Source organism: Thunnus albacares, chromosome 2 (assembly GCF_914725855.1).
Source record: "Thunnus albacares chromosome 2, fThuAlb1.1, whole genome shotgun sequence".
Lineage (NCBI taxonomy): Eukaryota > Metazoa > Chordata > Actinopteri > Scombriformes > Scombridae > Thunnus > Thunnus albacares.
The window spans coordinates 26971903-26987517 of NC_058107.1; the positions used below are offsets into that span (position 1 = coordinate 26971903).

The 15615-nt window shown below is 39.9% G+C and overlaps 1 protein-coding gene across 18 annotated transcripts in view; it reads left to right on the forward strand.

Moving 5' to 3' along the window:
• gpat2 (glycerol-3-phosphate acyltransferase 2, mitochondrial) overlaps nucleotides 1-15615 on the forward strand; it is a 143429-nt gene that overhangs the window by 125872 nt on the left and 1942 nt on the right. For 15 of the 18 annotated variants that reach the window (XM_044375743.1, XM_044375826.1, XM_044375739.1 and 12 more), the window contains 8 exons: nucleotides 68-228; nucleotides 384-487; nucleotides 5165-5349; nucleotides 5923-6000; nucleotides 6655-6777; nucleotides 12893-13013; nucleotides 13362-13430; nucleotides 13830-13885. In XM_044375743.1, the coding sequence (XP_044231678.1) occupies nucleotides 68-228; nucleotides 384-487; nucleotides 5165-5349; nucleotides 5923-6000; nucleotides 6655-6777; nucleotides 12893-13013; nucleotides 13362-13430; nucleotides 13830-13885 (897 nt within the window). Of the gene's footprint in view, nucleotides 1-67; nucleotides 229-383; nucleotides 488-5164; nucleotides 5350-5922; nucleotides 6001-6654; nucleotides 6778-7782; nucleotides 8179-8248; nucleotides 8799-12892; nucleotides 13014-13361; nucleotides 13431-13829; nucleotides 13886-15615 lie in introns of those variants that run through there. The other 3 variants (XM_044375849.1, XM_044375858.1, XM_044375865.1) reach the window with 3 other exon arrangements.

The window sequence follows — 15615 nt, forward strand, 5'->3', positions numbered from 1 at the left end:
TGTCACCAGATGGTTAATGCTCACTTTGGATTTTGGAACAAAACTTTTCCATCCTTCTCCTCTGCAGGGTGTTAGTACATCTGTTCTGTGTCGTGATGTGGCCTGGCTCACGGATGAACTCTTGTTCAGGAACAAAGACGTCGGCTTTGGAGGAAGTTTAGTGGAGGTTGTCCACTATTCCCTCTCTTTGCTCGCCCCTCACCTCATTATCGCCGCAGTGCCGTCTAGGTTGGTTTTCTGTCTGTCAAAAAAAGAAAAAAATACTGATGAGTGTGATACAGCAAAATTGTGTTGCTTTTCAAAAATCCAATTTCCCTTTCAGTGAAACCTCTGTCTTCATTACTGTCTCTTCTTCCACTTGATCCGTGTCTCTCATCCTCTAGGAAAGACCCTTTTATTGTGCCGCGTCCTTCTCTTGCTGCCACACTTCACCTTACCCTCCAGGCCCAGATTGTCACACATACTTTTATATTGGAAGCTGTCGGTGGTGAGTGATTTTGCATACATGTATTTTGGTTAGCTGACAAAACTTTCCCACAACACTTAAGCCTTAATATCATCTTGAGACCCTGTGTTCTCCAGGCATCTTGTTTTTCGTGGGAGGGCTTGGCAGTTGCTCTTACTGTTGGCATGCCAGTATGGAAAATCAAATTGAAACGTGACATTTTAAAGTTTCAGTACTTAATATTCAAAGTGTTTAAGGCACACCAGGCAGTGTCAGGGTACTTAACATGCAACAGCACATGTATTTTCCACTAAACATATAGCAAACAATTACTGTACCTGAAACAAGGGAGTCATCCATGAAAATCTGGCAGCAGAATTTTACTCAAAATCAACACTGCTTAAGTGTCTCTGAGCAAGGCACAGTCAGATGCACTTCCCTGCACATCCAATTTTATGAAAAGAAATAATGAAGGATGCCAGAATCATCCATACATCATTGCCATATGCATATATTGCAGAAAGCAAAAATTTTAAAACTATTGGCATTGAATGTTATGCAGGGTTTTGTCAACATTCTTGCCTGGGAATAGTGTTGCCATACTGCTGCACACATGAGTAATATATGGTAATCATTTGATGGCGGAATTCCCAGATCCTAATCCTCACTAAAGTCTTATATCAACTGAAGCCAAGAGTAATCTGTTAACTAAATTGTACCAAAATGTGCACTGTCCCTTTTCTAGATTTCATGCTAACAGGCAGACTGTTTGAAACCACAGCCCTGTGTTAGCATTGTTGGTGGAGGTAAAAATAATCTGGTCTTTTGAAGTACAGGAAGCTGCTGAGCCTGTGGAAAAAGGTCTCTGTTCCTGCATGATTCGTCATTCCTGTATGACTTATTTTGGTTGTATAGAAAGTGAAGGCGGTGGGCGGTGGGCTGTGTACTGCTGTAAGCATCTGTGTAGTAGATTGATATATCCATGCATCATTGGTAGCCAGTGTGGTCCACTGTTACATAATAACTTTATTAAACATTACATTATCACCAGCATAATGCAACAGCTCTAGCATTTAGCATGTTAATGGCTGCATACTATAAATGATAAGACCTTGTAAGATGTCATGTCAGATTTGTATAATTTCATCCAACTGTAGGACACATGGTAGCACAGACCTCTGCACGCAAACACAAAGCTGCAGTCTATATAATGGTTCAAGTTTAGTTGAACCTGAAAGGTTTAAAACCTGCAGTGTGGAACTTTTACATATAAAGGAACATCTGTTACATTCAAGCCTTTGCCAAATGAGTTCACACAATGCTGATTAAGCCTATCACCACCAGATGAATCTCTGTATTTCACAGTATACAGAGTTTTTAAATCTCATATGGGGGACAACATTCCCGTGCTGGCCGTTTGGCCGTTAATCATGTGGCTCTTCTAGACTGTCCAAATGTTCTCCGGACCGAATGCATCAAATTTTGGTAGTGGAATGAGTCATTTTGTGGGGGTTGTGTGCTCAAAACAATTTATCCACCGTTTTACAGCCACAACAGTAGGTTATGGCCAGTGGTGTACTGGCTATCAGGCATATTGTTTTGGGACAAATCATGGTGGGGTAGTGGACCGTCAAAAAATATGTTTTTGGGCCGGTGGACCGTCAAAACATCCGTTTTTACCGGCCCTCTCTGTGTGCCTGTCATTTGGGTTGTGCATGAGAGCATGCTGCATGCCTGTGTCAAGCAATTACAGCCGAGCGGCCCCCTTTATTCTCACTGCCAGAAGGGAGAGACTAAAGTCTCGCACTCCAGCTTTAACAAAAAGAGCACAATATTGTTGCATTACTGTCCAGCAGCTGCTTTAAAAGTCCTGGATCCCTCCACCAGCTCATGGAACACCAGCCCACTATTCCTAGGAATTATGTGAATATTGGACATCAGGGCTGCCAACTTTTGACTTCAGCTTAGAGTGAGGTTTGTTTCCATGGGGGCAGGGGGAAGGATACTTTTGCTAATTTGTATTTATTGGGTAGCATTTTTGATATACACTTCAGACATAACACTTATTTTCTTCAAAACATAGGATAAGAAAGATCTATGCTCCTCATCAAGTCCCTCCCATCATCCGACACTCCTCAGTTTAGTCTCTCAGGTCTATCCAAATAGAAATAAACAGGTCTATGCATGGGCACCTAGTTATGTTTTAAAATGGGGGAACAAACTTGGAAAGTTACATAATTTTTGGTGGAGTCAGGGCGTTCTTCTCCTAGAAAAAAATGTCATTTAAAACAAATTTCCTGTTTTTTACACTACCTAACCTCTTGGATTAAGTCAAGAAACAGCCACCTGCACTAGTCTAGATTAGTTAGATTGTTAGATACTTACGTTCATGATTTTGCACAGGCATAATAACCTAACCTTTTACTTAGAATCACAAGAAAGTTTCAGAACGACGGAGACACAGAGCGTCCCCATAATCATAGTAACTCACTCTCACTCCTGCCTGTGTGCGCACAGTGCAAGAAGAGAGGGAGAGGCACTGTGCTGCTGTCAGAAGAGCCGCTGACTGAGATTACTCTGAGTAGCATACATGGGAATACATTACAATATAATAGATTTGTGTATATTTCTTGCTTTCTCCCTGATGGTTTGAATTACTCGCTGCTGCACGGTGCTGCTCTGTCTTGTCTGTCCATGCGCTGTCAGTGTCCTCTTTTCATATTCATATTAGTTATGAATTTGTTTTTCACTGCTGGCGTGAGAGCATGTGAAAAGTGTCATTTACTTGTGTCAGTGTGTGAGAGTTGGCAGCCCTGGGACATTATGCATGTCGGTGTGGTTGATGGGTGTGTAGCGAGTTTGACTTCCACACAAGAGACAGACCTGCAATCAATTAATATTTATCTTAGTGTTTTTAGGCATTATGTTTTAAGGTTGTCCATCCCATTCTCGTGATATCTCAGGAACACCTTAAGGGAATTTCTTCAAATTTGGATCAAACATCCACTTGGACTCAAGGATAAACTGATTAGAATTTGGTGGTCAAAGGTCACTGTGACCTCACAAAACAAGTTTTTGGCCATAACTCAAGTATTCATATGCTAATTATGACAAAGTTGCACACGAATGTCTAACAGGATAAAATGAAGTGATATTTTATATCCAAAAGGTCAACTTCACTGTGACATCATAATGTTCTGCAGAAACACTTCTGGCCATTATTCAACACCATAACTCAGGAACAGAAGGGGAAATTGTAACCATATTTCACATTTGGTCAGATACTGAATTGTTGACACTAATCTTGGGTGTCCACTTTGAATCTGTGGTGATTGTATAGATCTTCTGTGCTGCCAGATCTAAGATGTGTGTGAAGCGTCCACGTTTTAGAATTTGTAGCTTCTTTGCAGCAACATCTATATCTGAAGTATCGTCAACTGTCATGGCTACAACTTTGTGTTCTATCAGAATCAGCTTTATTGGTTCTTATATTATTTATATTTTACATACAAGGAAAATACACTTAATGCCTTTTATTAAATTCCTTCAAAGTCTTCACCAGAAGTATTACACGAGTCTGGACAGACATGGATGTAAACTGCAACTTGACTGGTTGGTGGAGGCGTACAACCGCGAGGTGGTATTTCTAGTTTGTTGCCTAACCTTACCCATGAATGATTCACCATAACCACAATCTTCCCCGAGCCTTAACCACGCCATAGCTGCCATGTGCATATATTGCGGAAAGCGAAAATTTTAAAACTGTTGGCATTAAATGTTATGCAGGGTTTTATCAACATTCGTGTCTGGGGAAAGTGTTGCCATAATACTGCACACATGAGTAATATATGGTAATCATCTGATGGCGGAAATCCCAGATCCTAATCCTCACTAAAGTCTTATATCAACTGAAGCCAAGAGCTATCCTTTAACTAAATTGTAGCAAAATGTGCACTGTCCCTTTTCTAGTTATCATGCTAACAGGCAGACTGTTTGAAACCACAGCCCTGTGTTAGCATTGTTGGTGGAGGTAAAAATAATCTGGTCTTTTGAAGTGTTTTGAAGTACAGGAAGCTGCTGGGCATGTGGAAAAAAGTCTGTTCGTGTATGATTCATCACTCCTGTATGACTTATTTTGGTTGTATAGGAAGTGAAGGTGGTTGGTGGTGGGCGGCGGGCTTTGTACTGCTGTAAGCGTCTGTGTAGTAGATTAATATATGGGTGCAAACCTCAACTGGTAAAAATAAGAAGTTGAAGTTAAAACGGCTCTATCAAGGCAGTGATATGTTGTTGTAATAATATAGCAAATCTATGGTCCATGTAATAAACACTAATGTAAGGACAATTAAACTCACATCTCCACCAGTCTATTAACTGTTCTTCACAATGCCAATCTGGATGTCTAGACATTCCCACCAGCACATACATGAAAGCAGGATAATAGGGAGATAGGATAGCGATAGAGATAAGACTTATGTAAATGATGGAAATCACTGATCCTGCTAATCAGGAAAATCTCATCAACTGTTCTGATCTATTAGCCAAAGACTGTGTCCAACATATTTCAAACAAATTGTAACATTTTGAGATATTTTGCCAAGAAATAGACTAAACGTTGCCTTTTTTAGATGCTCCCAGTTGTCTGTTTTTGCACACTGTATAGTAAATGCACGCAGCAGCGGAACAAAAGACGTTAAGTGTGTGTGTTTTTGTCCTTAGCGTGCGCTGTCTCAGCCATGCTGTGTGAGGTGGCCGGCAGTGGTGTCAGCAGCAGGGTACGGAGTGACGGCGTTGAGGGAGAGGAGGTCAAAGGTGACATGGAGTTTATTGTGGTGCTCTGCCAGTCTGAGCTGACTGAGAGAACCCTGCAGCTCTGCCATCTCCTGCCTCCGGGCTTTATGCCAGTGAGTTTGAATTCATATCACACACACACACCCAGTGTGTGTCTCATTCAATGGATGTTTAATGGAGCTGAACACCCATTCATCCTGCTCTGCTGCCTCTATCTCAGACAGAGAGAGGTTTTGAATTGTGTGTGTGTGTGTGTGTGTGTGTGTGTGTGTGTGTATGTGTGTGTGTGTACTTTGTGTTTGTGTGTGGCTGTGTATGTACGTGCTCCATCAGACTGACTTCAAGGGCTCCGAATCTGAGCCAGAAAAACTATTCCTTTCTCTGTTTGCCCACCTTTCATTTCGGCAGCTGCTCTTTCTTGTCTCTTCTGCTTGCAGCTATGTTTCTCATCCTATTCCTCACCGAGAAATATTGTTCCTACTTTCACAACCCTGCCGGCCACCTCTCATTCTCCCTCTCAGATCTCAGCTACATCTCAACTACACACCTCATGCTCTCTGTCAGCTGTCTCCTTTTGCGCTTCTTGGATATGTGATGGGTTGAAGCTGTTTGTGCCTCTAACCCTGGCGTCTCTGTTGAGTTGACCCACTCACCGACTCTGTCTCTGTCTCTCTCTTTCTCTCCAGCCCTGTCAGTCGTCCCAGAGTTTTGCTCTGGATGCAGTTGACAGTCTGGTACGCTGTGGCATCCTGATCATGGAAGAAGTAAGATAAACATTTCTAGAAGTTGTATGCTCAGACACTACATAATTTAAAATAGTACTAGTTTTGAAAATATTGCCTCAAGTTCATTCGGTATTCAATAATTTAGAGGATCTGGTTGGCATTTTATCTACAGATATTTTTTTAAGTTAACTCCAGCTCTTCTTACTGTACTTTGGTTGAATTTAGTTTTATTACTTCTTATATACGTGCGTGAAGGAGCACAATTGTGCCCAATTCAATGTCATTGTTAGCTCTCTCTCCCAATACTGATACATCGATTCATTCATCTTCTGATAAGGTAATCTGCAAGGTCACATGAGGACAGGGGTTGCTTTAGGACAAAGCATTGAGTTGACAGCCCACTGTGACTGAATGAATGTAACTGATGGCTGAAACACTGGATGTTTTAATGAAATGGACAAAGAAACTGTATTTAATAGGGATTGGTCATTTCAAGGCCGATACCTGATCCATTTGTGTTGTTTTCTCCATATCTGAATTTGGTGTTAAGAATCATTGTGTTGAACGTGTCACATTTTGTTTTGTATGAAACTGATTATACATTGGACACAAAATGCGCACATACAGAGATAGACGGTTTATCAAAGACTAATATCTAACATTGCTTGCGGTTTCACCTTCCACACTGTTTAGATTCCCAGGGACGTTCCTATCTGTGATTTCTGGAAGAGGGAAGGCGCTCTGACCTGGACCACCACCGATGACCCCTATCACAGCGACTCTGACTGTGAGGAGCAGGACCTGCGTTCCTACAAGGTACAGAAGAGCATCACTGAGCCCCTCTGGCTTCTTCACATGCCTCAAAGAGACACCAGAGGTTATATGAAGGAAAAATGTTCCACGCTGGCCCGGCCTACAGAAGATGGCACCCTAAGTGACGTGCCTACAGGGCATATACAAAAATACCAGAAACACCACATGAAAAAGAACTTTGAAGTAACTTCATCTCCATTACAAAAGCACCTAACACAGATGAGTCATGTAACTTGAATGCCAATTAGCAGTATGTGTCAGCTTAAAAGAAGCCTGACTGTCATGACTATCATGTGATTTTTCAAAGCAACACGAGACAGCTAACCAATTTCCTAAGGGGCCAAACATCGCAGGTGCATCAGTCACAAACTCTGTAATGTGACTTAGAGGTGACAGCTTCAAACAAACAAACTACATCAAAAAAGAGCAACAGTGGTCACAAATCAAAGCACACTGACGCAGATAGACATTCACCTATATCATCCTCACTATTACACATCATGAATCAAACACTTTTTTTTTTTTCTCTTTTTCAACATATAAAAATACAATAAAACCAATTTTCATTTATTATTTAAAGGTACCCTGAGGAGTTTTACTGTAAACAAACTGTTCTTTATATCAGTGTTTCTAATTAAAACATTTTGTGTCCTAAAGGTTTAACAGCAATTCTTGCCTCAGAAAACCTTTTCAAAGCCTTAGATGCAGTGAAGCTGTGTCAGTGTTCATTTCAGTTTGAGGTCTTCTTCTGTGTTCTTACTTGAGTTATAAAGAAAAAAGAGACGTAGTCCACATCACTGAATATTGTAAGCTCACAAAAAATATTTAATGATGAAACATTTTGACCCTCAAAATATTCCTCAAGCCTGTTTCCACTTGATATATGGTGTATAGGCTACAGCCTGTTGTAGGTAATGTATGTACATAGTAGATTGCTTTGGGATGATGGGTGTATTTTCGTATCTCCTAGTTTTACGCGGCTCTGTCTTTTTTTTTCTGTGTGTATAGAGCCTGCTTTTTCTTCATATGGATGTTCGTCTGATGAAGACCAAGAAGCTGGAAACACTGCATCATTAAAAACCTTGTGGGAGTTTGCAATATTCATTGTGCGGACTACCTCTCTTTTTCATTTAGTATGCTACTTTTGTCTTTTCACCTGTACCCAGCTGAGGATGGATGCGCACACTATCCATCTTCCTAGCCTGCTTTAAGATACAGCCATTATTTGAGGTTCTGTTTTTATCAGAAGATGTAAGGAGTATTGTAACTAGCAACAGTTGAAATATACAGAATACATCTAAATTGGTTTATATGGCTATCTGTGCTACAAGCAAGTACATTTCACTTACAAATCTAGTAAAAACAATGCCTCCAGGTTTGAATAAAATCCTTTCTTCGACTTTAGCGTTATCCACTAAGTAAGAGTCTCACCAATATTTATACTGCTTGTCTCTTTTTGCTTTTCTCCATTCAGTGCTCTTACTCCTCTTTCTCTGCCGCCTCTGCCTTGCCGCCCTCAGCTCAGGTGCAGGACGAGATCAGCAGAACACCTCCATACCGACCATGAAAAATATTCCCCTACCTCTTCCTCTACTGACTTTTGTCAGTTCGTCCAGCTACATTCGCCCTCTGGTCTCACAAAGCAGGCTTTCAGTGATCCAGGATAAGTTTCCATAGTAACTCATTCTCTCGAACAAGCCTCGTCCTGTGCAGGCCTAAAGTTTTATGTCCAAACATCTGAACTTTACAGCTTCATTTTGTTCACTGACATGTAGAGAGCCACTTACATTTCTGTTTGGTTTATTTGTTTACATTAAGCTATTAATTTATACAGCTTACATACAGTAATTTCCTCAAGTGGCAGTCCTCTACTAGTACCAGCAGCCACCTTAATTAATTAAATCATGTATTTATGTAATAGGTCGGATACATACATTAAAATTTTAGTTCATGACATGCAGCTTAAAATAACTGAGCAGAGCAATGAACTGCTGAAAAATAAATGCTCTCTTATGGACAAATGATGTTATGGTGTCACTAATGGCCTTTCTAAACTTTCAACATACAGTATCTTTGGCATTTCTTTGTTGCCATTACTTATTGGCTGATGCATACACTAATATCAATTTATCTGATCGGCTAATATTGGCCGACAATATTTTTACTTGTTACAATGTTCTTTTGGAGCCACTTACTTGTTTCATAATTCTGCTTAATGGGCTTATCTAACTATTATGCTGCAGGCATAAGTGGATCTCAGCACATTTTATCCACTTGCACATTCAATCTATCAGTAATCATTTTGGCTGAACCGCAGGGACCAGCCCTAGAAATTGAATTGTCCTCGACTAGCTGAGTCACTGACTGAGAGATGAAGTTGCACCATTGGTCAGACAGCCAAGTGATGGAGTGTGAGCACAAAAATAATAAAGCCCCGAAATAAGTTTTAAAAACACATATTTATAAACTGAAGCGTCTCACACGGAGGCTCCGACGCTGAGAACACCAACCTGCAGAAGATCCACAGACACAGTCGTGTTTGACATGCGTGAACTAGTAAACAGGGTGCTGCAGGACTGTTAATCAGTGTTAGAAGAAGTATTCAGGTCCTTTATTTAAGTAAAAGTACCAATACAGCAATGTAAAAATACTCCATTTCAAGTGCATTAAAAATCCTACTTAAGTAAAAGTACATAAGTATTACCAGCAAAATGTAGTTAAAGTATTGCAGTAAAAGTATTGGTTTGGTCCCTCTGACTGATATATTATTATATATGACATCATTAGATTATTAATACTGAAGCATCAGTGTGTAAGCAGCATGTTACTGTTGTAGCTGCTGGAGGAGGAGCTAGTTTCAACTACTTTATATACAGTTAGCTAGTTTAGTCCAGTGGTTCCCAACCTAGGGGTCGGGCCCCTTCAAAGGGTCACCAGATCAATTAGAGGGGTCATGAGATGATTTACGGGAGAGGAAAGAAGAAAAAACAAAGTTCTGATACACAAATCTGTTTTCAGATTTTGGACTTTTTCTGAAACCATGTGAGAAGTTTAGAGGGTAAAATCGCTAATTGGTGGAGCTGTTAGCAACTCACAGACATCTGAAATGTGACCCCGACTACAAACTGCTTTTTGTACGACATCAAAAGCCAAAAAGGTTGGAAACCACTGGTTTCATCTTTAAAAATGTGTTGTATTTTAAAAGCTTGTTATATTATCCATTGTGTCAAATCTTCACCTGAAAAGTAATTAAAGCTGTCAAATAAATGTAGCTGAGTAGAAAGTACAATATTTCCCTCTGAAATATCGTGGAGTGGAAGTATAAAGTAGAATAAAATGGAAATACTCAAGTAAAGTACAAGTACATTAAAACTGTACTTAAGTACAGTACTTGAGTAAAGATAGTTAGTTGCTTTCCACCACTACTGTTAATATGTCACTTTATTAAGTATTAATATTTTTTCAGGCAAGAAAGTAACCATTTAGATTCCCAATGTGTGATCAGTTTATCCAAATAACGCCTGTTTGTGTCGTGTAACATTTACATGAGAAGAGGATCTGTGCGCCATCGCACTGTCAACTTGTGCAAGTTACATGCATCTAGTATCAAAATAAAGCACTTCTGTGTTCATAGTGAATAAAATAAAAGCAATATAACTACATGAAACACACTGCATTGGGGTCATTTACACTCTGCATTAATGATTTACACTCTGCATTAATGAATAGTTACCGCATTAAAACTATTTTTTGCATTGTGGGTAAGTGAAATAATATATAAAACATATAAAAAATAGCTTAAATCTTAACTCAACCTTTCTTACAACAGCACCATATGGTCTACAACTACTGTATGAAAAGTGCTGTACAAATAAATAAACTTACATAAAAACAAACATCTTAAAGACGCTGCGATGTCGATGTCTGATAACAATTTAATTAAAAGCCCTCTAGCGTTTCATACACGGTTCAGCCATATTCTAGGTTTTGACCTCATCTTGTTTCCAAACAGCCTCTCTGGCTGTATTGCCTTTTCGGTTATAATGTGTTTTACTAACAACTATCGTTCCGACTGCTCTCTCTTCTCTCTCTGCCATATCGGCTTTAAAGTTCTGCTGTGTATTGATGATTTTAAGTGCTGTACATTGACATAACGATTGTTTAAACACAGACTGTATTATCCTTGTCGATTAAATGGTGACTGCTCATTGAAAAATTGGATGAGCTCCACTCAAAATGTCAGGCTCAGTGAAATATCACTTTGTTATGACATCTTGAGACGTATTTTTAAGCACACTTACACACTCACACACAACAGAAAAACAAAATGAGGGTCGCTGAGCAATGGTTCGACAAGTTTCCTACACTCAGATGAGTTGATATGTGGAGGTTAAACCTTCAACCTATAATATCTGCTGCAGACTATTCAGTATTCTGTACCAATATGAGCATCCATCCTAATAACATTTTATATCGGTCTTGTATGGTTGTGCGATGAGGATCACAAAGAATAGAAGGCAATTTTAGAGGACCAGCTGCACTCTATAATATAAACTCTGCTCCCATATATTTCCATATTACATGATTATAATGGTCCCTATATACACTGTTTAACTATTTATGAAGGGCTCTCTCAAACCCCCAGCTCCTTTGCCTCCATAATTACCAGATGTAACCATTAACTCTTTATCTTTATCGTGAATGTTCAAATACATATTTGCAGAGCAGAAGTAGATTTCCAGCTTCTGAATGCCTGAAATAGGTGTAGACTTTCCTTGTTGAATAATGTCCAATATATGCTATATATAGTCATTGTTTGGTCAAGATCCTTTAGCTCCAGTTAAGAAAAATCTTGTAATGCTGCAGCATACTAATACATTCTAGACAATATTGTGCTTCCTACAGTTTGGATAAGGCCCTTTACTGTATAAACATGACAATGCCCTCATACACAAAGCCATAAAGAAATGGTTTTCTGAGTTTGGTGTGGAAGAATTTAACTGGCCTGCAAAGAGCCGTATCCCCACTCTTCACCTTTGGGATGAACTGGAACACCAACAGTGGGACAGACCTTGTCGCCTGCTGACATCAGCAACACTAACATGCTTACAATGATAATTCTAGCATGATGATGTTTAGCAGGTTTGTTTATCATGTGGATGCTAACATTTTCTAATTAGCAAAAACACAAACAGACATTCCCGGCTGATGGGAATGCAGTAGACATTTAGATATGTTACAGCATAAGTGAAAAGTGGTTCAAGAGGAAAAGCTAGAGGATCACCAAAGTTGTTAAACCTGATCTTCTAGGAACCATGAATATCTGTTATAAATATAATGGCAATTCATCAAATAGTTGCTGAGATATTTCACTCTGAACCACAACTGTCAACCTCATGGTGACACTAGAGGACAAGTCAGGGGATCAACAAAGTCAGTAGGATTTCATCCTCCAGGGGCCACGAATGTTTGTATAAAATTTCTTAGCAATCCATCTAATAGATGAGGTATTTCAATCTGGAGCAGACCGACTGACAGACTGACACTGACATCCCTAGAGCTGTGCCACAAGCATGACTAAAAATGTAATGATTTATCTGAAAGCAAATGTTTTTTTTGTTTTTTTTGTTTTTTTTTTAATTTATTTGTTTGACAGGGACAATGCTCATTAATCAACAGTGGAATAAAGAGCCGTAAATGAGCCAGATTTACCCTAAAACACTTACTTCCATCTGTTGTCGCTGGCCAGATGTTGAACAAGGCAACCTAAAATTAGAATATAATGACATAAAATTCATGCTACACAACATAATTACTATGCACAGACTGAAAACAGTACACATCCACCAAACAATGCCGCAACACAATAAAAAATAGTTAAAAACAACACTTAGTAAGAAAGTTAAGTTAAACAAATACAAAACTTATTTTTCTAGGGTTAAAGAAAAACTTTTAAGTATTGTACTTCTGTATTCTGCAGCTGTATCTTTTTCAGGGGCCTGACAGAACTGACTTTTCACTATCTGCTCACTGTAGCAGAAAATTCTCTTTTGTTCCTGGATTCTTCCCCAATCCTTATCCTGCCCTTCCTGACCACTTCTGCTTCCACCTCACCTAGATAAGCCAACCATGTCAGTGCCCCGAGATGCTCTTCTTCCTCTGCAGTATGCTAGCTGGACATCTGAGGGCGCTGTGCTGGACCACCTCAGGATTGGATCTCCTACACACACCTCTGCCAGGTGTGTGTATGTTTGAGGGACAGTGCTCCTCATCGATCTACTCGTAACAGTCAAAACTTGGTTTTCGCTTAGAAATGATCACATTTTTATTTGATGCAATTGCGTTTGGTCTTAATTTAGTTTTTCAAAGCAAGCAACGAGAATAGCTCTTGCATGCATGCCACTTTAAGTCAAAATGAATGATGATGGTGTTCTTCATGTATTCGATATCCTGCCCACCAGTCATAAATATATATTATGTTAGGATTTCACTGAGCCATGCAGAATCTGTATATTATCTTGGTAGACTGTCCTCCCTTTCCTTTGAGTGGAATAATCGGCTCTATTTTCATGTCTTTCCTCTTGCAGAAGCAGAGTTTATGGCTCAGATACACTTCCATCTTTGTGACGCAGCAAATAAGAAGAAACAGCACTATGGTGAGCCCGGCCTGACATCCTCTCCTCCTAAAAACACACATACACACACTCAAACACAGAAAGATCTTCAGGTTCTTTGTGCTGTAACTTTAAAAGCTTGTCACCTTGCCTTTTTCCCACTGATTCAGTGTGTTGTAACAATTCAGCAGAGAGCGGAGAAGAAAGGCCGAGCAGCTTCCTCTCTCACATCACATGCTCTCTTCTCTTCTTCTTAAAAAAAAAAAAAACATATAAGACAATCAGAAACTACCCAAATGACACCCCTCAATAACACACAGTATAAAAATTCCATCAGTCCCACTGGTAATGGCTTTGTTCTGTTATCCCGACCTGGTTTTTCTATATTGGATATCTGTCTATTCTTTTGATTCATGTGTGCCTTTGTGCCGTATCTCACAGAAAGCTGCTCAGAGGAGGCTGCACACACTGCAGTTAGAACACTAATAGACCTGGGGGTGAGTGACAGCCTATTTGTGTGTGTGTGTGTGTGTGTGTGTGTGTCTAAATCTGTCTGTCTGCGGAGACTTAGAGCTCGACTCAGTACTGAAAGTTTAGGCGCAGTCCAACTCCAAAAAGTTCAGTTCTAACATTAGTCTCATCCCAGGTGAGCCCGAGTTCAACTCAAGTCCTAAAATCGCTAATAATTGTTAATTGCTGGCAGCGTTTTTCAGCAATAATTTCTGAGCTCAGCGTGAACAGGAATCCAAACCGATCTCGCTGCCATAAGAGAGAAACTCAGCCTGACTTGAGCCAGCCATATCCAATCATGTTTGAGGAAGAAATGTCAGTCTATAAATGGAATTTATTGGACCAAGAGCACAAGTCGTTTAAAATCAGAAAGTAAAAAAAGTAGACGGGAAAAATGTAGAACGGGCAACACTTCGTCTTAGTCTCCTAACTGTGGCAAAGTGATTTACATTTCACTCTCCGCTCTTTAAAGGTAGAGTCAGCGATTCTAATCCAGTACACTTTTTGTTAAATTCATTGAATATCTCCTCACAGTCTGCTAGCTGTCTGCTCTGTGTGTGCGCTGCAAAAAATCCGGGGTCCATACACAGCACTGGTTCTGTAAATGATCATGTAAACACAGCGGCTCAGAGCGAGCTACACAACACTCCTCCGGCCAATCAGCAACAGGGGGCATTTGTGCTTGAGCACAGGACAGGGGGGAGTCATCAGAGCAGGTGTCTGTGTGAGGACATGACAGTCTCCCGTCTCCAGCACCTGTTGAATATGAGGGAGGGCTGACGAATTGGAGAGAGAGAGAGAGAGGTTGTGGCCAATTCACATAGAAAGTGTTTTCTCACAGAACAGATACGCTTCCATTGTATTAAATGTGTCAATCTACACTGAATCCGAGATTCTCACAGAGACCGCCCACTTTTTTTTATGCTCCGAGTCTGTTTCTGAAGTGTTTAGTGACGCATAATCTGATCAGGCAGCTGTTTAAATCACATAAATATCTTGCTGTATATGTGTTTTCAACTTATTAAACTTATCAATGAATCAATAAGTACAAACACAGTTGATTTATTCCTGTGGAGTCGACATGCAAACTATTTTGGTTCAGTAAATTTCAGCTGTCAGTCAGACGGCTGCTCCTGCGGACAGAGACGCTGAACGCAGGTCGAGTGAGAAGTGGGGAGGCTGCAGAGAGGCGTGTGGATGAACTGTTGTGCTCACATGAGACAATTTTTTTTCCTGCTCCTGATAATGTGTGAGAGGAAAAGAAGTGTCTCTACAGGTGATGCATTGTCTGGATCTCACCATATTTCTCCTACGGTCGTTGTCTTGGCAATGTGTGTCCATAAATTTGGGGGGCAGAGCCTCTGAAGGAGCACGAAGGGAGGGGTGTATTTGTTTGGGTGTTTAGTTCAAATATCAACAATCTTCCTCCAGAATGACCGACTTCACCTTTTAAAGAAGATTACTGCTGTCGTATGGACATATAATCCAATTACTTTTTCCTATATGTAGTTTACACTTTTTCCCATTTTGTTAAATAAGTTAAGTTTGATTTTTAAAACATGTATAAATTATCTGTAATAAACTTTTAGTTCAAATTCTTATAATTACATCTACTCCTTCTCCCTCACTGACGACTCCAGAATCTACAAATATGCAAATGTGTTTAATTTCAAAAGTTTAATTGCTGGAGACGAGATGTCTTCTTCTTTCATTCTCA